Raw genomic sequence first — 22,960 nt, 5'->3', positions numbered from 1 at the left:
TAATTAAAAATTATATATCTATATTTACTTGAGCTATTTAAATGTTATTACTCTATAGGCCTGTCTGGCCTAGAACATGCTATGGGGACCACATTGGGCTTGAACTCACAACCATCTGTTTTGTCTCTTTCTAAATTGTTGGAATTAAAAGTGTGCACCACAAACCCTGGCATAGGTGTTATTCCTAGGAAGTATTTATTGAGCATTTTCAATTTTTACAAATTTAGACTGTACCCTAGTTTATCAGCTAACAAAATATTTCAGTCAAAAAGGACATGAGACTGAGAAATAGTGGCACACACTGTTAGTCCCAGCACTCGGTAGACAGAGGCAGGTAGATTTCTGTGAGTTGGACTCTAGCTTGGTCTACAGAACACTATCCAGAATGGCAGGCTAAACAGAGAAATCCTGACTTGAAAAAGCAAAACAAACAAACAAACAAACCAAAAAACCAAAAAAAAACCCCACATGTTGAAAATCCTGGTAAAATGCTAGCCAGGAATATTTGAGAATATGTTTTTTTAAAGTCCTAAGTTTTAAATGCAATTTAACATAATCTTACTGATTATAAATATTAAAATACATATAACAGATGAAAGAAAATATAAACAATACCCGCTTTAGTTGTTGTTCTTTTAAGCTTCTTACTGCTCTTGCAGGTTCAGAAATGAAGTTTTTATAGTTTTCACATATATTGATCCGAGACTGGGCTACCTGCATTGTTCCCTCGAGAAAAGATTTCCAAACAGGATACATACTCCTAAATTCAAAGAGAAATAGACAAGTATTAGGCGTGGAAGAGTAAGGGACTTCAGTTTTCTGTTATTAATAATGGAGTAGAAGGAATATCAACGTTACAGTTTGAGACAAAGTGAAACTATAAAATGAGTGAGTGGTGAACTTTCAATGTCATGAACAAATGATATTCCTTCGATATGGATAATTTCCTATTTTACAGACAAGGTGAATAAGGCTGAGACTTACAGAATAACTAGGTCACTCATGAATGTGCCAGCACTGAAATGAAGACAAGGACTAGACACCTCTAAAGCACATTCTCTTTCAACTCCATTGCCTTACATAAGCCTATTCAGCTGGAAAAACTGTACCCAGAACAAAACCACTATATGCCTGAGACACCTATTTTGTCTGAGACAGAAACCAGCGGCAGTGCTCTACATCTGTCTCTGCTGTAACATGCCTGGCCAGCATCACACTGTGCTCTGGAGTCACTCCAAGCAAACCTCACACCTTGCCTGATACTGTACTGAGAGCCTCTTGGCAAAGTCAAACAATTAGTCATCTTTAACTTTTTCTAGCCAATTTCCTTTTCAAATCATTTTTTTCTAATTTGCCAAAAGCTTTAGTCAGTTCCAGAATTTTGTTACATTATAAGCATCTTTTATAACTTATAAGAATAAATGGCAATTTATTTTTTAAATGACATACACTAAAACTGATAGATTTAATTTTATTTTCTGAATTTCCCTCATATTTAAAGTATTTTTCTATGATAATGACAGGATTATACAATACATAAAATATAAACAGATGACAGTATTGAGATAAAAAAATGAAAAACCCAAGCTGGTTTCGAGGTCAGCCTGATCTAGACAGCAAGTTCCTGTTCAGCCATAGCCACATAAGACACTGTCTCAAAAAGCCAAGCCAATCTAAAACAAACCAAAAATTTGATAAACTGTGATCTTCAACTAGTGAGTCTTAGGTATTACTCCATGTAGTATCCTCGCCTGGTTTAGATATGCGCATATATTTAGGGAGAAATATAGTACTTGCTTCTTTGTAAAATCCACTGTGCATGAGCATAAAATCATGGGTGGATCTAATTCAGTAAAACTGATGTCTTCCATGGCCTCGTACCCTGACAGTTGATAGGACTCATAAACTATCATACAGTCAAACAACAGATAGTTTTCCTCAGTACTGAGAGGAGAAAAAAAAAAAAAAAAAAAAAAAAAAAAAAAAAACCTTCAAGGTTTCTCTGTGTGACTCTGGTTGTCCTGGAACTTGTTCTGGAGACTAGGCTGGACTAGGAGGTCCACCAGTCACTGCTTCCCAAGTACTGGGATTAAAGGTGTGCACCACCACCTCCTAGCTAAAAACAAGTATTTTCATAAAACTGCTTATATAGAGAAAATTAATTTCCCTACAAAGTGAAAACTCCATGAAAGAAGAAAGGTGATATGCTTGTGGACAACTGTGTTGCAAAACAGAATAGTATGTATTCACTTAAAAAAAAGGAATTAATGAATGAATATATACACCTCTCATATGAAATGCACAATAAAGACAGGTCTTTTCACTAAAAATCATGCTTTGAAATTACTAGATTTCTAGCAGCAAACATACTCTAAACAACAAGGTCTTTATTTTGAAAAGCATGGAATTCAGATACCAGCCAGACGCTTCACTTTTAGATCTGTTTATTTGTTTGATATTTCCCAACCTCACACTTGCCACAATACTCTGGCCTCAGCCTCTCAGAGTGTTGGGAATTATAAGGACGCACCTCCATGCCTGGCTCAAGTAACTTTATCATGTAGCATTGTTAGGGAATGGTTTTGTGCACTATGTCTTCAAACGCTGAATTTTGTACCTGGAGATCTGGGTGTGGTCCATATTTTATTGTCATTATTATGAAGGATTTCCTGACTCAGTATTTTGTAAAATATTGTTCTCTATCATTTTCTGATTGGTCCACAAAAAGCAGATCAGCCTATTATCTGGGCAGGAGAGTAGAAGGTGGAACTCCCGTGCCTTGAGAGAGAGAGAGGGTCTCCCTCCGGTGGGTTCAGGAGTTGCCATAAGGATGGAGGAGGAGGCTAGGGGAGATCAAGATGGCAGATAGCAGAACAGGTGGCTGCAGAGTTGGCTGGGAAATTAGGCCAGGCCAGCACAGTCAGGTAGAATAATTCAAAACCTGTCCAGCTTAGAGTCTGAAGCTTTATCTAGGAGATATGAGGGGCAATAGAAAAGTCTCCCAAATTACTTTTAGCAATTTCTTGCCCCAACTTACTAATGTACAGGTAAAAATAGCAAGTCTCTATGGCATTGTTCTCTTTGGTTCGTTGTACCTCACTACTCTTCACTCTTTTGCTGATTCTTTTTCTCTTCCTGAGCAATCAGTGCTGGAGTGTCCCAAAGTCCATCCACTTCTTCTTCATATTCATTGATCCAGGTTCATACATTAAATACTATCCCTATACTGATAATTCTTGAACTTTCAAAAGTCCTTTCCAGACAGCTTCCCTAACCTTCAACCACTTATTGAACAGACATTAAATATTTATAGGCCTTGGATACATAACATAACAAATTCTTGATTTTACTAGACTCTTCTTGCAATATATTTAGTAATCTCATGGATGGCTATAGGAAAAATTGATTCTTTTTTCTCTCAAATCACACAAGCTTTTTATCAAGGAATCTTGTTTGCTTGAACATACAAAACATAGCAGAATCTGATTACTAACGATCTCCTGCATGCCCCCATCTGTTGCAAGCCACTGTCATCTTTTGTAATGTAAGTTTCCTAACTGACCGCTGCCTCTGCCCTGTCTGAACAATTCATAGTGACCACTTCTATCTAAACATCATAAAATTGAGCAAAATTTTAAAACTGCCAGCCAGTATCAACTTCCTTGATATGATACTATACAAGAAATACATAAGGTATTGGCACTGAGAAACCTGAGTAAAGAATGTGTTTTGTATGTTATTGGGGGGGAAGGCAGTTAAATTACATTTATACAATTGAATATTTGCTTAGCTGTTTAAAAAAATCATGAAATTTGCAGGCAATTGGATAGAGATAGAAAAAAAAATCATCCCAAGCGAGGTAACCCTGACCCAGAAAGAGAAATATATTAATGTATTCACTTATACAGGACATTAGCCATTAAGAAAATGATAACCAAGCAACAATCTGTAGACCCAAAGAGGTTAGGTAAACAGGAAAGGAACAGAGATCTCTCTAGGAGGGGGATATAGAATCAGCTTTACAGGTGGACTGGAGATGAGTGTGTATGGAAGGGGGGAGTAAGAAGAGAGAGATAGAGTGGAGATCGAGAGTATGAAGAGAAATGGCTGACATGGGGGGGTGCATTTTGGTGATGGTGTGAAAACCTAGTGCAGTGGAAACTTCCTTAAATCTATAAAGATGGTCCTGATGAGGTTTCCTACTAATGGGAAATACAGAGTTTCAACGGCGAGGTCAGGCGAGGCTTCCAGTGATGGAATTATGTTGCATTCAACTGAGTTGTTAGCCAAGGAGGTCCTATGGAAATTCTCAAACAACCCAGGCTGTTGCTAAGACAAAAGGTTGTCCTCCAGAAACCGACTGATAGCAGGGCCCCATTGCTGAGGATAATACCCACGTGACTCACTGAAGATGGAGAAGTCAAATTGGAGCAGACATGGAGCTTTAACCCTACCCTGGTCTCTTTGGTGTGGGAAGGTACTCTGCAGGGTACCAAAAGAGAAACACTGTCACCAACCCAGTCACAAAACCTCTGACCTACATCTGTCCTGCCTGTAAAATATGTTAGCGCAATGATAGCACAGAATTCAACCACAGTAGCCAACTGATTTTACTTAAGGCCTACACCACAAGAAGGAATCCATCCATACACAACACTGTTTCAGTAACCAAGAACCAGAGACCGCAAGTAAAACCAAGCACTACCTATCTAAAATAATAATAAATAATAAAATTACTCCTAATGATGTTCTTCTATATTCACAGATCAGTTCCTTCCTTATCCAGTCATCAGAGAGCTTCCTCTGGCAACAGATGAAAACAACTGCATAGATGCACAGCCAGACATTGTGTGAAAAGAGGGAGTGTCTAAATTGGAAGTCTCTATCAAACCCTTCTGTTCAGAACACAGAGAATCACTCGGAAGAGGAGGCAGAAAGGTTGTAAGGGTCAGATACCAGAACAAGTTCTTCTGGATCAACTAAGCAAGGTGCATATGAGCTCACAGAAACTAAAGCAGAAAGCACAAGGCCTACAAAGGTCTGCGCCAAGTCCTATCGTACATAGTATAGTTATTAGCCTAACATTTTTATGGGACTTCTGACTCGGAGGACGAGTGAGTCTCTGACCCTTGTACCTGGTCTCGGGACTCTTTTCCTGTTGGGTTGCCATATCCAACATTCAATATGAAAGTTTTTGCTTCATCTTATTATATTTTATTTTGTTGTGTTTGGTTGTTATTTCTTAGAAGTCTATTCTTTTCTAATGAGAGACAGAAAGGGAGTGGATCTGGAAGGGGAGGAGAGGTGGGGAAGATTGGAGGAGAGTAGAGGGTGAGGAAAGCATGATCAGGATGTATTATAGAAGACAATAATCTATTTTCAATAAGATAGAAATAATTAACTAATTAATAAAAATAATAAAAACAAACCATTGATCTTCTCCATGCCTAGAAATATAATCTCCAAGCACATAGTAGGTTCACAAGGTTAACTTGCAGTAAGGATAACAGGAATAGGGAGTGTTGTACCATGTAATACTTACTGTTCCTGGCAGGAGGAAAGGAGACTATTGTAAGACCAACTCACAGTCTGGCCGAGCTGTGATGAAAACTGCAGCAAAGCTGCGGAGTTAGAGAACCACAGGCAAAGAGAGGCTGGCACAGACAAGAAGTCAGGTAATCTGAGATAGGCCTCTTTCATGGCTAAACAGAAATTTAAATTCCTTTTGTTGGCAAGGATAAAAACAAAAGATTTTCAAGCAGCTGGGTAGTGGAAGGCCGATTTTACAAAGAAACGAAGACAGTCATGATGAAAGGTAAAGAGGTTTTGTAAAAGGAATTTTAAAAGGGAGCAATCACGGGCAGAGAGAAGCGCTCCTTAGCATTCCAGAAAAGAGAAGATGAAACATGAAGAAGTGGAAGGTGCTGACTTTATTTTCTAAGCTGAAATATATCTTCTAATAAAGGTGTTAGAGTCAACTTACAGACATTATTTACTTATTTAATTTATGTCGGTGTTTTGTCTGCCTGTCTGTAGCACATCAGAAGAGGGCACTGGATTTCATGGGACTTTGGTTACAGATAGCTGTGAGTTGACCTGTGGGTGCTGGGAATTGAACCCGGACCTTTGGAAAGGCAGCCGGTGCTCTTATCACTGAGCCATCTCTCCAGTCTCTATAGACACTATTTAAAGCCAGGATCGGTGAGGGAAATCTCTAGAAAGCCAAAGAGGGAACTCCGAGAAACACTGACAGTGAAAACCTACTTGCAAAGATTAAACCTTTACCCAGAATTTCCTTCTTAATTATTTTCTCAATTATTTACCCCACAGACTTTCATACTTTCACAGTGTACAAAGATGCATTTACGGGGACAGGCGACTTATTCACTAAAGCATTATTTATAACAGTCATTGATTACCAACATGGAAATGAATGACAGGGCTCATCCTTACTGAGATATTAAAACAGCTATTAAAAAGAATGAAGAACCCCGTGAAAGGGTGTTTAAAGTAGATTTTGTGCATGTGTACAGGCATATGCACATTTTTGGCAGAGAGATGTCCACAGGAACATATGCGTATAATAACTCTAGCCCTGTTAAAAAGAATAAAACTGTATGAACAAATCATGAATAAATCGCACAGGAAAAATATAAAAGCCAATAGCGCACATGCCTTTTATAGTGATTACTCGTGGGGACAGAATGTGAGAGGACAATAACTCGGGACAGAGAGGCCGGACTCACATTGCTTATACTCTTCTATACTAATGATAATCATATATTACTTTGATAAGAATTTTTAAACTCAAACTATCAATTAACAAATTTAACAAGTGAAATTACTAAAACCAAATAGGCTTCAAAAAAACCCAAATAAAAAATGGCAATTTCATTCCCAATAAATACCTCTAAAAAACACTCAGCACCTAAGTCTCAAGGTGGGGGGGATTTTAAAGAACAGAGGGTCATAAAGTTTCCATGAGAATGTGTCTCCTAGGAACATCAGAAACTACACCCATAAAGTCAACCAACATGACGGTTAAACATGGGCTGAACAAGGACAGCACTAACAGACAAGTGGACAGAGGGAAAGCCCACAGCACCTCAACCATATGAAGAGTTTTGTGCAATTAGGGCATGCTGAGAGCAGAAAAAATATCTGCCCCAGGGAAGAGCATATGAACTGGTTATCCAATACTGAATGGTCAGTCCTAGAAACATCTACATAAGTAATATTGTATTTCTGAACCAGCTGCATTTATGTATTTAGGAATATATGTATGTGTACATATACATATGTAGCAATAATTAATAAAAAAGAGGCCATAAATTGAAAGAATGGAAAAGTATTATGGGAAGGTTTGGAGAGATGAAAAAGAAGAGGGAAATGATGTAATTGGGTTATAAAAAAAATTAAATTTCTTAAACTGGAAATTGCCATTCTTACCCTCAGTTCTAATCTCTCTATTAGACAATAGAGAGAGTACCTTCCAGAGTACCTTCACCATCCTCTCAAATTACCTAAATTAAAATTACAAAATTAAAATTTCTAGGAGTAGACCTTGTACTATCATCAGACCAGTTGGCAAGCTTAGGAAGTGCCACTGATGGAAAAAGCAGTTCTGAAAAACAAAGTGACAGAAAGTGACGTTGTTTACAAGTCTCAAAGTCCCTAATGTGCTATGGACGTAGTAAGGCCAGTAAAGAAAATGTGGCAAAATCATGGAAGCCATGGAAAAGGTAAAGTTAAGTGGTCACACAGAAAATAAAGTCAGGCTAGGAGGTGACTTGGGCTGGATAACCAGAGGGATTGTTTCAAGAAGCAGCATCAATTTTGTCTGTAAGTTGGAGGACTAAGTCTGTGTTAACAGACAGACCTACTGGCTATGAAAAAATAGATATCATATTACTAAGTTAAAGGAAGAAAATAATATGAAAGGTTGAAAAGAGAAAGTCCTGGGAGTCATTGTATAATCTCCCTCCCCTCCAACTATTTTTAGTCAGTCAGTAAATATTTATCAAATGTCTTCTGTGCCAAGAACTATTTTAGATACAAAGGAAGCTGTCTATACTTTGTTTGAGAATAAACCTGGCAAACCCCAAAACCAAACTAACTATAAGTCCTCAGGCTTCACGCTCTTAGAAACCTCGGAAATGTTCCCCACAACCTCATTTTTACAACTTTCATGATTCAAATGAAGATAAATGAGGAACTCTGGAGTTCTATACTTTGGGCATTTTTGTGCTACTCTACCTTATACTATGATCGTGGAGTTAGTTAATCATTACCTTCTCTACCGACATTCTTCAATGCCTCTGTTACCTTCTGAATAAAAATACAACCCCCTAGGTATGGTATTCAAAGCCCTTTATATGATGTTTACTTATGTACTCTCCACACCCACAATCTTGCAACCTGCGGATTTCACACTAGCCATTCTGAACATTTCCCTGTTACCCAATACTGTATTTTCCTGTGCTCCACACCTTCACATGTCCCTTCTCATATTCCTTTCACAAAGTTGTCTGCCCGGCAAAGTCTTGCACACTCCTTAAGACAAAATGCTGTAAGCCGAGACTGTTCTGTCATGTGTACCCCTATAACTTCCCAATTCAACAACTGTTCATAATGGCTACCTTCTGTGAGTTCCTGAAAAACAATGTATCTTTTGAGGTCTTTAAAGTTTACTTTAAGAGCTGACTTACTATATAAAATAAAGATAATTATATTTACCTCACTAGGTTGTTTTAATAATAATGAATGAGAATAAAGCTCCTGCAAGATGTCTGGCATTTAGTAAATACTCAGTAACTGTTCACTTAAAACACCTCTTACAATAAGGTTTTATAAGTGTGCCTGAGAGAACAGCCACTACCCTTCCTTCCTTAGTAATCTAAACAAACGAGAATACATCTCACCTATCAGTTGCAATCCTGTATCTGCAACACAGTCTCTCCTGAAGGCTGATAGACACCAGCAATACAGAGCCTGCATACTAACCACAGGCTTTATTTTACCTATTTCTTTTATTCAGAGCATGATCCCCAATCTCTCTTTCCCATCAGCTCAATTGTTTTGGTAAGTCCATAAGATCTCTATTTTTATTCCCCATTTTACTTTAATATAAGAATTACACCATCTATTATGTTGTGTGTATGGAAGTTGAAGTGTGCCAGTGTAAACAGCCATTGGGATCTCTTCTAACATCATTCTACCTTCTAGACCCATTCTTAAGAAATGCTCTGTTGACGTACTTCAGTCTTTATGAACATTTCTGTAGCATGCTTTCTGATTCAGGCTTTAAACACTTCTTACACAGGCCTTAACTATCCAAATTTGTTTAACTGTTGCTCACTGGAATTAGTCTTAATTCCAAAAAGATGGTAAACTCTGAGTTCTTTAACTTCTCTATCTTCCAAACCAAGGGCATCCCTGAATACAAAAGCCAATAAATGATTTCCAATTTTGATGCTCCACAAGGCATCAAAGTCTAAACAAAATCACAAGCCAACGGTAGATCACTGAGTACAAAATCTGCACTCTGTTGTCACTGGTCTTCTTTAAAAGTTGCATGTAGAACATGAATGGGTAAACTTCCAGACAGCCCGTTATACACAAACACTTCTGGTGTTACATGAAGTATTATGAAGCTCACAACAGTTTCAGACGTACTTTGGACGAATCAATGGGCACTCAGCAGTGTGATCTTGCTTCACTGCTACTGCAGCAGCATGCTAGGACCAGAAGTGCTTCTATTCCTTCCATTCCACAGATGGGCATTGGTTAGCATATAATTTTGGCTTAAGTTATGTTGAAATAATCTAATTCACAGTTTATCTATATATGTTCTAGAATATAATTTTAAAAATAATTATGTCTTAAAAACAGAGGCAAAGAAGCAATTCTTTAAAAAAAAACAAAAACAAACACACACACACACACACACAAAAACCAGTGTTACATTATCTGTGATAGACCTCTAAATAACACCACTTTAAAAAACAAGCCAGGAACTGGGTTAATACAAAGTACATGCCACATGAGCAGGAGACACAGAATTACCAGAACATAGGCGAAAAACTGGGTGTAGTCGCATGCGCCTGTAACCCCATCACTGGGGAATGGGAAAAAAGAGGCTCCCTAGGGCTCACAGGCTGACCACCCTGGCCTTATTGGCAAACCACAGAGTCCACAAGAGACACCGTCTTAGAAAAAAAGTTGATGGTACCAGAGCAATGATATCTGAAGTTGACTGAAAACACACACACACACAAACACACACACACACACACACACACACACACACACACACACACACACACACACACACAGAACAAGCAAAGCCATTTGGTAAGTTACCTGTAATCATTCCGATCGTCAGTTTTTATTCCAGGCCAATCTCTTTTCAGGTATTGACTAGCCAACTTCTGGATACCCTGTTAAAATACATAAGGGTGAGAAGGTTGGGACGTATGTAATACTCATTTCATGTAACCAAATGACTTGTCTAAACTACTGTTGTAATCTCAGGCTCACACTGTCACTTGGCTGAAGCATGGGACATATTTCTAAACTCCAGCAACCAAACTCAAGTACCAGGAGAGGAACAGAGTATTTACTGTGGAACAGACAGATATACACTGGTTTCTTGAACTGAAGAGCAAACTTTGATGATGTTCCATATTTTAAGACAGATTTTAAGTATCTTTTTATTAAAACACATGGAGCAGAAGTCACTTAAAACAGAAAAAAGTTTTATTAAGAAATATACTCACTTACGTATCTTAAAACCAGTGTTACTTATACCCTGCCTCAGCACTGGCACTTTTCAAAACTTGTCTTGGTGACCCTCTAAACTTGGATTGTACAGTTCTGAGTTTTCAAGTATGAAATGTCAAATACAAAGGTCAAATCCAGGTTGGTTACATTCTACCTTAGATAGAGAGAAGCAAAGCAGAAATACAGATAGAACAGCCACAAAGTCTTAAGAGTTCTCCCAAAAGCCTGCTTTTGAATAGAGTGTGGTGATTGGGTATGCATGTTCAGTTAGCTTCACCTCCTGTGCATGGGCAGCTCTTTAGTCCCAGTCCTTCGTGCACTAAAGGGAGGCACTCTGGACTGGTCCTGAGGATGAGCTTTTCTCACAAGAACTGGCAGGGTAACTCTCCTGGTTATTTCATTTGATGTGCTCTAAGGTCTGCCTCAGTGGTGTCAGATGTCAATCCACACACAGTAGGAAGAGTGCAGTACCAGAAACCTTGGGCTTATTTTCAAGAATCCTCATTTCTGTGGATTTTGTGCACCTGCATTTTGTGAACTCCAGAGAGGGCGTTGCAGAGTCTGGTTTAGTGCTGTGGAAATGGGCTAGTTTAGAAGCTGTGTTGTTTGGAAAGCAGGCGTGTTGACTTTAGGAAGAAAAACTGTGACAATGTGTACACACTTCTTTTAAAACCAGACTGCAGCTTAACACTTGATTTCAGACGATTAGGTTGTTTTTGTTTCTGAGACCTAGCACCTGTATATTTGCAAGGGACGGGATATCTATACATTGACGGTGTGTTTGAGATGTTTGAAAATTGTTCCAGATTATACCTTTACTATCAAATGAATAAATGACTGGTTAAAATAATCACGACTGCAGAAATGGTCAAATGGTGGCAAAGACAGAAGGGTCTTTATAAACTGACTGAAGGAAAAAAACAAAGTTACTGTCATTGTCATCCAATCCCAAGGAAAGAACACCCCCAAGGCAAGGCAGGCATGGGGTTCCAGCTGAACACTTACACATTCAGTCTTGCAGGGATGCTTTAGAGATCTCTGTAGCATGTGAGGCTCTGAACAGGTGGGAATCCACACTTCCGAGTGCGGAAATGTGGCAACCCTTATCTAACTTGAAATCAAAACCATCAGATTTTATTTTTTATAATTTAAGAAAAGTAGAGATGAAATGAGATTTCTTTTTTTGTTTTTGGAATGAGATTTTTTAGTTGGCTTCAGATTAGTCATTTTACGTGTAACTAGTGTGGATTTTATAGCTCAGATTATATTTGTATATAATTATTAACTAATCTGTAAGCTGTAATAAATATATTTGCAATTAAAAAGTATACTCGCAATAATCTATACAATATGAATGTCAACAAAACAGTATTTTTCTGTGTATATATTGAAGATTTAGGATTAGAACAGAGAAGAACCTTCTGTGGGGAAGTAAGGTTAAACTATTTATTCTATATTCTATATTCCTTTTAGATAAACACAAATGTGGTCCAATAGCAAGACTAGCAGGCCCTATGTAATAGATCTTTATTTCTATATTTATAGCCATAAATGCCATGCTGAAATGAATAATAGTCAGAGTAACTGGAGGGCTATCAACATAAAGAGAGGGTAGTTGAGGTAAAATCAATGCTTCACTCTATACACAGTAGCTTTCTTATAAGATCTACTGCTAAATCAATTAAGCCTAACTCATCAAATGCCTGTGCTAAAACAGCATTCTTTCCACCCAATGCATAACAAGAACTAAAGCTCCTCTGAATCTTACGTTCTTTTTGAACTTGGCAATAGCTGGGTTTCACTATTTCCAGGTATGATATATTCTGAGAACTCACCTTAACTACAATCTCCAGTACTTCTACGTAACATCTCTTATACTCTAGGTACGCCTTCCTTAGATACATAACCGTATCTTTCTCACTTCTGAATCTTGTTCATATCATTTCCATTACATAAAATATCTTTCCACTATCTCTCAATCATACCTGTCAAATTCTCACCTTTCTTTTAATGACTCTTAGTCTTCCTAATCATACACTCATAAGTATAAGCAAAAGAACAGTTTCAATACACAAGTATTTCATTTCATTCTACTAAAATAATTTATCATACTTTATTTATAGAATGAAATTTTATATGAATGAACTATCTTTATGAACTATTTGGTTCCCCTGAAATACAGTTCTTAAAGAAGAGGCAGGATAAACACTTGATAGTTCAGTTCTGATCTATTACAGACTCATATTTTAAATAATGGGTGTATTCTCATCAACTGTAATCACATATAATCTGTAAGAGGCCCTCCAAACTGGCTCCATTATCATGACCCCAAAAGGCTTTGGCTTACTCCTTGCTTTCTTTTTAGTTCCTAACTGAGACCCACAATTAGTTTTTCATGGACTCCTAAGAAATGTAGTAGCACAAGCTAGGTATGTCCTTACTTTTTTTCTATCTTTTTAATCACTATTTACACCTTCAGTCACTCTGGCATACAATCTTATTTATTCATAATCCTCATATCCTGTTAGTATCTTGATTAAATATTTTGTTTATTAAATATAGATTCTATTAGGTAGGGCTTATGTTTATTTATATATTTTTAATCAATAAAGTTCTATATTCCTAGGCTAAAACAGAGTAGCTAGCAGTTAGGTGTTGCTAAAATATCCACTGACTGCATGAATAAATTCCATAACATATATTATTGTCTTAATATATATCAATCTTTTGTGGTTTTGTCATTTTAGGTTTGACATGTTTAGATCAAAATTTCTGTGGTCCTTAATTTTTACATAGGAAAAATAATATAATGACTATTAGTTTTGACTAGGAAAAAATTCAATTATTATCAAATTTGGCTATCCTTATGATTAAAAGGGATTATGTGTATGTCTTGGAACAATGAAAAATATTCCCTGGAGTTTATTTCAATACCTATTTCATACTGTACATTAATATTTGAAAAGTTAACTAAGACAAGATTAAAAGAACTCACTACCTGTAGAGAGAAATAAGCAGTATAAAACATAAAATGCCAAGCAACATGGAGCTTCCAAAAATAAATATATAAATGTCCAAATAAGGAACTCTGTGAGAGAGACCTAAGGAAATGGGACACTTTGTAACATTCAGATATTACTTAAGGTAATTTGGTTCATAAACAGTTAAATGCTATCCAAGCCTATAATCCCAGCTCTTCGGAAATAGAGGTAAGAAGGACTGCCATAGTCTAAGGGCAGCCTAGTCTACACAGCAAGTCCCAGGTCTATATCAAAATGACAAGTTAAGGTTGAGCTAGAATCTCAAGTTCTTAAAACTTTTATAAAAAGACATCATTTAAGATAGATTTTATCTAATTCTAAAAAAAAAAATCAACGAATTAATTTGCTAACTTTTTGTGCATTCTAAACCACAAAAGCAGTTTCTAGAGCTCTAAACCACAAAGCTGGACTGTATTAAACTGAATGAACCTTTCAGAGATGAGTTGGGGGATTCATAAACTGGACAAACAGTGAGCTCTCTAGATGAAAGACTTTATTCAAGTTAGTTCAGAGACAGGAATCATGCTTTCTATGTGCTCTATGCAGCTGTTCAAGGTCTCATCTGCATAGATGCTCAGAAATACTCCATGACCATTATCAGTAAGGACCTAAGAAACATTTCATGCCTCTGAGGACATTTTATATACATAAATTAACTAGCTTACCTTCTAAATTATGCTTAAAGCTACAACATACAGATGAATGGTCTGTTACAAAGAAAATTATCCACACTAATTAATTTGCTAAGGAAAATAAAGTTATGGCTGGTCATCTTTAAAAGGCTTTTTCTTCAGCCACTCCCCTGACCCATGGGAGTAGTATTGCTCTCTAAAACTGGTCCACTAGGCATATATTTATTTACATTGACTTGAACACCACATACAAAAAGTTCCTTTGACTAGCAATTTAATTCCCACTGAAGCAGTGACTTCCATAAAAATGTAGTACTATCAGACAGCCTTTGGAACATCCAATGGCATCCTATCCAACTTTTTAAGAAGCTGTCAGTGTTTGATATAAGACTTGCTTTGTTTTACCATTCAATAACACTTGCTGTATTTCCCTAACAAGTGAAGAAATACAAAGAAAGCCACTGTTAAGTAGACACTGAGAAATGGACTGATGGTTTAACCTTTGGCCCATTCACAACAGCAATCTGAGCAGGAGTGTGCTCCTGGCTCCCTCAGAGCCATTCTGTATATAGCCATTCTTTCCGCAGCACAGAATGAAATTACAACTTGAATTTCACTAAGATTGACATTAGATGGCATTTTTAAATATTAGAAAACAACATTCTGCATATGCTATGCCTTTGTATCGCAAAATTGCCAATGTTATGTAATGATATTTTAAAAGCACACCGCATAAGCTACGTGGAAGATATGATAACCTTACCACATGCCCGCATCAAATTTCACAGTAACAAAAGCTTTATAGTCACTCTCCTTTAAATGTATTCATTTTTGTATACGCTGGGAACTGAACCCAAACCGTCTGTAAGAGAAGCAAATGCTCTTAACTACTAAGCCATCCATTCAGGGCCCAATTCTTTTTCAATTTCTTGTTTTTACAAACAGGGCCTCACTACATAACCCTGGCTAGCCTAGAACTATCTGCAGACCAGGCTGACCCGGAACATACAGAGATCTGCCTCTCTCTGGTTCCTGAGTGCTGGGAGTAAAGGGGGGACCATGAGAACAGTTCTAATTCCACCCTTCTTAAAAAAGTTTGAAATGCTTGTTGGCTTTTTTTTTTTTTTAAGACAATAACAACTGAATTGAAGTACATTACTAAAATCGACATAATGGTAAGTATAGAAAATTAAAAGACAAAAACCTAACTCTTTAAAACTTTTACAAACCAATGCAAATTATATTGGAGAGTAATATTCCAACTAGAAATTATGTAACAAAAGTCAAAGGAAATACACATACACTACCCTATTTGATAAAGGTTTTACTCAATAGTTATATTTTAACAATTCTGCAATGTGGTATACAGCTAGCAGGATTAAACAAATAAATACATAGAACACAGATGATAGAAGCTATATGTTACTCAATGTTGGAAAGAGGAAGTTACAATCAGCGAGATGGAGAAACTGGAACAAGTAACCTTGTGGGTAAATTAGAACAGGGGGCATCTAAATAAAAATATGCATAAAAATAATTACATAGATAGATGTACATATGTGAGTAGTAAAAAGCATCTAGCTCTGTCCACTGAAACTCCTAGAAGCAACGACACAAAAGCAGTCACTATATACACGCAGTGTCAAGATCTTGGCTTCCATTACATTTTTTCAATAAGAAGAATTCCTTACAAAAAGGCTGATTTCTAGAGGGAGGGTAGAAAATGCTCTAGGTGCTCCTGAACCACCTTATAGTGCCAGATGGTAAGAGACACACATCTATAAATACAAACACACATACACACATGCACACACATGATGGAGGAGTCATGTCAACAGAGTCCAGGAGTCAACAACAGGCCTTCCACTGGTCAAGAATACAATAATTTGGGACTAAAGAGATGGTGAAGAACATTGACTGGCCTTCCAGAAGACCTAGGTTTGATCCTAACACCAACATGGCAGCTCACAACTCTCTGTGATTCCAGTTCCAGATAATCCAATGCCCCTTTCTTTCCTCCATAGTCACCAGACAAGCAAGTGCTGCACAAACATACAAGCAGGCTAAATACCCAAAGACATAAAGTGGAATTTTAAAAAATAAAATAATTCCAGTTATAAAACAAGGCAGTGGTGGAAGATAAGCAACCTAAAACATAAAATAGTCTATTCTAATATAAATAAATAGGAGAGCCCCAAATCCCAGTATTTAGGAAGCAAAGGCAGATGGATCTCTGTGAATTTTAGGCTAGCCTGGTTAAAAAATTAAAAGGAGACAAATCTTCCACACAGGAGTTCCAACTAATAAACAGCTAATGGGACACTAAAAAAAATGAAGCTGGAGACCTGAAAGGAAAGAGGAGGGGGAGGGAAGATGGGGGGGCAGGATCAGGTGTTGGAGGAGACAGGGGAGAAGTACAGAGGGTCAGGAAATTGAACAGAGGTGTGTAGCAGTGGGGGACGAGGATCTGGAGATAGTCACTAAAAAGTCCTAGATGCCAGGGACCCAAGAGGTTTCCAAGACCCAACACAGAGGACATTAGCAGAAATATCCAAAAACGGGGAGATATAACCTGTAGAGACCATATCAAGTGGATAGGCATGGCTCCTGGTTGAGGGGTGGGGTCACCCACATATCTCAAAACTATTAACCAGAATTGTTCCTATCTAAAGGAAATGCAGTGACAAAGAGTGGTGCAGAGACTGAAGGAGGCCATGCAGCGACTGCCCCACCTGGAGATCCATCCCATCTGTAGACACCAAATCTAAATACTATTGCTGATGCTAAGAAGTGCTTGCTGACAGGAGCCTGGTATAGCTGTCCCTGATAGGCTCAGCCAGAGCCTGACTTCTACAGATGCGAATGCTCATAGCCAACCACTGGACTAAGCAGAGGACCCCCAGTGGGGGAGTTAGGGGAAGAACTGAAGGAGCTGAAGGGAAAGAACAACAATATCAACCAACAAGAGCCCCCAGAGCTCCTTGGGACTAAACCACCAACCAAAGAGTACACATGGAGGAAACCATGACTCCAGCTGCATATGTAGCAGAGGATTACCTTATCTGGCATCAATGGGAGGGGAGGCCCTTGGTCCTGTGGAGGCTTGATGCCCGAGGGTAGGGAAATGCTAGGGCACTGAGGTGGGAATGGCTGGGTGGGGGAGCACCCTCATAGAAGCAGGGGGAAGGGGAATGGGATGGGTAGGTTGCAGAGGGGAAACCTGCAAGAAGGATAAGATTTGAAATGTAAATAAATAAATAACCAATAAAAAAGAAATATATATTTATATAATACATACATATATATATATATATATATATATATATATATATATATATTGTGTAAAAGTTTCCACCACTTGAAAGTGGACTGTTCTACAAAGAGAGTGATCTGCTTCCACAAAGTAGAGAATAGCAAAAGGGAAGAAGCCTAGCATACACATTCTTGATATATCATTTTGACTAAAGAATTATACAGGTAAATATATTCTAACATGATTGGTATTCACATGTGGGTTAGCAATTTGGAAGGATTCAGTGGTTTCCTGTCAGGTATTTTGCTGTATTCTGGCTGTGTCTCTCAAAAACTGAGGCTAGTAGGGCACTCACTCACACTGTAGTAAGACTCTCTGGAATATTTTCAAACCCAAACAATAGCAAAATTCCATTGCTCCCTTTCTGTATCCATCTCTGTTGAAGGGCTTTTACTCAATTCTGAGTAAAAGCTTTTTAACATTATTATAACACTTAAACAGAATCACACAAAGTATCTTGAAATGTTTTCTTAGAAGGTTCTGACAACTGGGATGTGTTGTGTCATCTTTAAATCACTCTGTTTATATAAAACTCAGCACTACCTTAGCATATATAGGACAGACAGCTTATCTGTCTAACATCAGCTGTCCACTAAATACTGATATTGTGTCAATTCCACAACGGAAAGCACATCCATTAGAACGTCTAGATATCTGGCCTATGCAATGCAACTGACAACATGAGTGTGTGATTGACTTAGGTCAGCTACCAATTGCAATGAAAGGCATCCTCCTTTTTAAAGAGGCTATCCTGGGTTTTGTTATTCAGCTTCGTCGACCAATGGTGAATATTAAGGCCATACAAGTTATTTGGGTTTCTTCAACTTCGTTTTCTTCTTCATTTTTTTTTTTTTTTTTACCTGCAGGAAAAAAAACTGCAACAGAAATACTATTCAAGCCTTAAATAGGAAAAGGCTATAGAACAGAACACTCTAATTTAGCTTTCTTCTAAAATTCCAATACCTTCATGGCATGGATAACTTTAATCCTAACACTTCAACACAAAAGCAAAAATTCTATGAATTCTAGGCTAGCATGATCTACAAAGTGAGTTCAAAGACAGTTAAGGTTACATAGTGATAACTTGACTCAAATAAATAAATAAATAAATAAACAAATAAATAAATAAATAAATAAAATCTCATTAGCTTTTACCCTGTCTTCCATAGTGATAACTTGACTCAAATAAATAAATAAATAAATAAATAAATAAATAAATAAATAAAATCTCATTAGCTTTTACCCTGTCTTCCATAGTGATAACTTGACTCAAATAAATAAATAAATAAATAAAATCTCATTAGCTTTTACCCTGTCTTCCACTTTTCAATAGAATTCTTGGGGTTGGGGATTTAGCTCAGTGGTTGAGCGCTTGCCTAGGAAGCGCAAGGCTCTGGGTTCGGAACCCAGCTCCGGGGGGCGGGGGGGGGGGAGTTTTTATCTAAGAATGATAGCTACACAGTCATGGGTCTCTGGTATTTTGGGGTTTTGTTGTTGTTGTTGTTGTTGTTGTTGTTGTTTTTTACCTGCCCCCAATCCCTTGTATTTGGTAAATATTTTTTTCCCAAATCACTGTGGCTGTCAGGACAGGGGTTTGCAATATTTTCATAGTTGCTGTCATCTCCCAATAATAATTTAATTTGATAATTGGTTAAATTTTTGGACCGGTTTATTAAAGCATTTCCAAGACTGGGAATAGCCAGTCTAGAATGCTTTAAGTCCTAGGTTCTGTTCTTGCATCAGGAAAAAATGTATCAATTGAAAAACACAAATTATAGTCCTTCTGGACTTTAGAAAAGAATGTTCAAAATTTTTAAGCTTTGTGAAAATATTAAAAAGCAGCAAACACCCCTCTTCTTTCAAAACTATACTATTTAAAATATCATCCTAATTTAACATCCTGTTTTCAGGGTGAAAATTAGCTAGTACCTATTTGAGAACCTCCATCACAACAGGATTTTTATTGGGGAGAAATGATTTGGTTTCTGTTGTTTTTTCTGCTTTTGTGTGTGTACAGTGTTATACTAGTCAGCATGACTAGGCTACCCACTGATGTCAAAGACAGCTGTAAAAGCAGTTCTTTCTCAAAAGCAGAAGCTGGAATGTATTTAATCAGCAAGCAAATGGTATCTCGTGCTTGGCAACAGCCATCTGGGAACAGAGGTGGAAATTCAGGAGAAATAGCTCAAATGCATCTGAACATTCAAAGCAGAGGAGAGCCATTCTTTCATTTTCCTTGATGGATGGACAAATGCACAACGAACCACTCAAGCTAGTATCTGAGACTTGACTGCATACAAGATGCCCAAACTTCTCTGTGAACTTTTATAACCATCATCTTATGCAGCTGATAAGCAACAGAAGTTTTAAAAAGTTAATTTATATAAGATAACCCAGTTAGTTAAGCAGACTCAGATCCAGATAATTTTTCAAAGTTTAAAATACTTCTGAACTACTCAATTAATTCAGATAAAATCATGTGTGCTATCTCAAATTACTATACATCTTGATTAACAGCTCTAAATAAGTTCTTTAAAGAATAGAACTATAAAAACCAGGCATGGTTCACAAACTTTGCTCAGTAAATAACTTTTGAATTAAATCATCCCTTACTCTGGTGAATGATTGATTATACACATACACTGTAAAAATAACAACTTTTATTTTCATAGCAAAGAAATTGATCAGAAAGTACAGAGTTCCTACTTAGTTGTCTGCACCGGTTATTATTAAAATCTTTCTTAATATAATACATTTCCTACAATTAATGAAATATTAGCACATTAACTAAAGTTCATGGCTTGTATTACTGTTTACTATGTATCAGTTTTGACGAATTAACAACATTGTGTACCTACAGATTCACTACCCTAACCTCTGGTGCCTCCCATCCTGCCTCACCCCAGAGTCAGTCTCTTTCAATACTGATCTTTATTATTTACGTAGTTTTGCAATTTTTTGGCATTTATTATTAGTCACTTTTAAGAGTTCTATATTACTGATACGAATAATTTTTGGCAATTATTTTCTCCCAGTTCAATGGTTTTTCTTTTAACAATATCACTTACAGAAGAGCTGTGACATACTGTCTATTTTTAACACTGAGTTCTTATTAACTAGTGAAGGGGTCTTTAGGAATCAGATTCCTGAAACACACACACACACACACACACACACCCCAAAATCAAATTAATCTAAGATAATAAAAATGATCATGACACAGATACACCTTAGTGTTGCTTGTTTTAAAGTAAAACTATCATGTAACTACTGCAACTAGAAATGGGACAAGTTAGTAAATAAATTTAAAAACCCTTTTAAAAATTCCATTTTTCACACAAAATTTAAACTTCACTTAGAGTCAAGTGACTTCAGAAAAAACTATTTTAGCCAGGCATGATGGCACATGACTTTAAGGGCCAGAGCTTGAGGCAGAGGCAGAGGCAGGTGGGTCTCTGAGTTCAAGGCCAGTCTAGTCCGCATAGTGAGTTCTAGGACAGCCATGGTCATGTACAGATTCTGTCTCAAAAGTAAAATACAAACAAACAAACAAACAAAAACCACAACTTACTACTTTAAATTCCAACACTCAAGAAGCAGAGGCAGGCGAATCTCTGTGAGGCCAGTCTAGTCTAAATACCATGTTCCAGGCCGCCAGAGATACATAGTGAGACGCTGCCTCAGGGGAAACAGACACTGAAACTGTCAAGTAGAATATCTAATTGGACTATTTTGCAATTCCTAGCTGTTTAACATACAACATAAATAATTACTCACAAAAAGATGTCACTAATGCTAAAAGCAGGTGTCAAAGCCTAAGCTTAAACTAACAAAGATAGTTTCTACTTTCATAAAAAATATCAAATTAATAATTATATCAATAATATAATGTATTCACAAAAAAATCACATCAATTAAACATAACATCTCAAAACTCAGAATAGAGAAAGTTACCAAAGCATCAACTCTATTCAAACTATATATCCTATACCACTCAAGCTTTTCATCCCTTTTCAACTTCAATAAGATGAATTAGAAAATGTGCATTTTATTTATTGATGATCAGGTAAATTCTGACATAAACTGGGTAGTATTGAATAACAAATGAAAGTCATTCATTTTTTTAAGTTGTAGTTGCTCCATCACTCTTTTTTAGTTTTTAAAAACTTATTATTTGCTTAGTATGGGAGTATGTATGTATGTGTGTGTGCACACAACAGTGCAGATATGGAGGTAAAGTAGTTGGTTCTCTCCTTCCATCATGTGGATTCTCAGGGTCAAACTCAGGTTGTCGGGCTTACTGGCAAAACACCCTTAGCCTCTTAGCCATCTCTCCTGAACAGTCCTTAGATTTTAGAGAGAGGAAGGCCTCAAACTTAGATCCTTCTGCTGCTACAGAACCAGTGCTGGGTGCAAAGTAACACCAGACATTTTAAAGCAAAATTTACAAGATTTCTCCATAGAACCTGAAGTGCTAGAATAAATGATACAAGTTGATTAGACTATTGCCATGGGGATAAGATACTGACAATTTAACAAAGATCACAAGTGATTTCCCTGAGTACCTATCACTGAGTCTCTGGCAAAGTGGTTAGGAATACAGTCGAACAAACATGGGTTGAACTTTAAGCTCATCTACTTGTATTGACCTTGCAATTTCATACTTCAAAAATAAAAGCAGTAACAGATCAGCCTCGGTGATGCTGAGATAATTAAATGAGTTCTGTGAGGAGGGAGGCAAAGGCTGAGACAAAGCAGAGCAGACCTGTATGTGCCCCAGGCTTTAAGTATTGCCCGAGCATTTTCAACTATATGCTAATGTTACTCTAAGTACTGGTCACAGTTGAAATGTCTGCCATTCTTTAAAAAGGTTGTTGTTAAAATGAGAACAGTCAAATATGTAAACTAATATTCACTTTTAGGTAACGAGACTAAAAACAAACAGTGAACCAGCTTAAGGAAAGGCGTCAGTGCTAGAAATGAGATCATAGGATCATCAAAGCTTCCTAAAAGAGCTGAATACTCAGGCGGGCTTTAAAGGGGAAATTAACACACCTACAGACACAGTATCAGAACCAAGATAATAATTTTGAACTTAAAACAAGGCAAGAAACAACAAACATAGATAATAGTAAAATCTCTCAAAGAGCAAACATTGTAATGTCTACCCTAGTATGGGTATAGTCAGGGTT

At 37.1% G+C, this 22,960-nt stretch overlaps 1 protein-coding gene across 3 annotated transcripts in view; it reads right to left on the bottom strand.

Annotated features, from left to right (window-relative positions):
* Fchsd2 (FCH and double SH3 domains 2) overlaps positions 1-22,960 on the bottom strand; it is a 189,833-nt gene that overhangs the window by 107,460 nt on the left and 59,413 nt on the right. For 2 of the 3 annotated variants that reach the window (XM_032893067.1, XM_032893066.1), the window contains exons 4-5: positions 10,363-10,439; positions 616-760 (exon numbers count right to left, since the gene is read on the bottom strand). In XM_032893067.1, the coding sequence (XP_032748958.1) occupies positions 616-760; positions 10,363-10,439 (222 nt within the window). Of the gene's footprint in view, positions 1-615; positions 761-10,362; positions 10,450-22,960 lie in introns of those variants that run through there. The other variant, XM_032893065.1, reaches the window with a different exon arrangement.

The sequence above is a fragment of the Rattus rattus genome, chromosome 2 (genome assembly GCF_011064425.1).
Source record: "Rattus rattus isolate New Zealand chromosome 2, Rrattus_CSIRO_v1, whole genome shotgun sequence".
In the NCBI taxonomy this organism is placed as follows: domain Eukaryota; kingdom Metazoa; phylum Chordata; class Mammalia; order Rodentia; family Muridae; genus Rattus; species Rattus rattus.
This window is presented reverse-complemented; position numbering and strand designations above follow the sequence as displayed.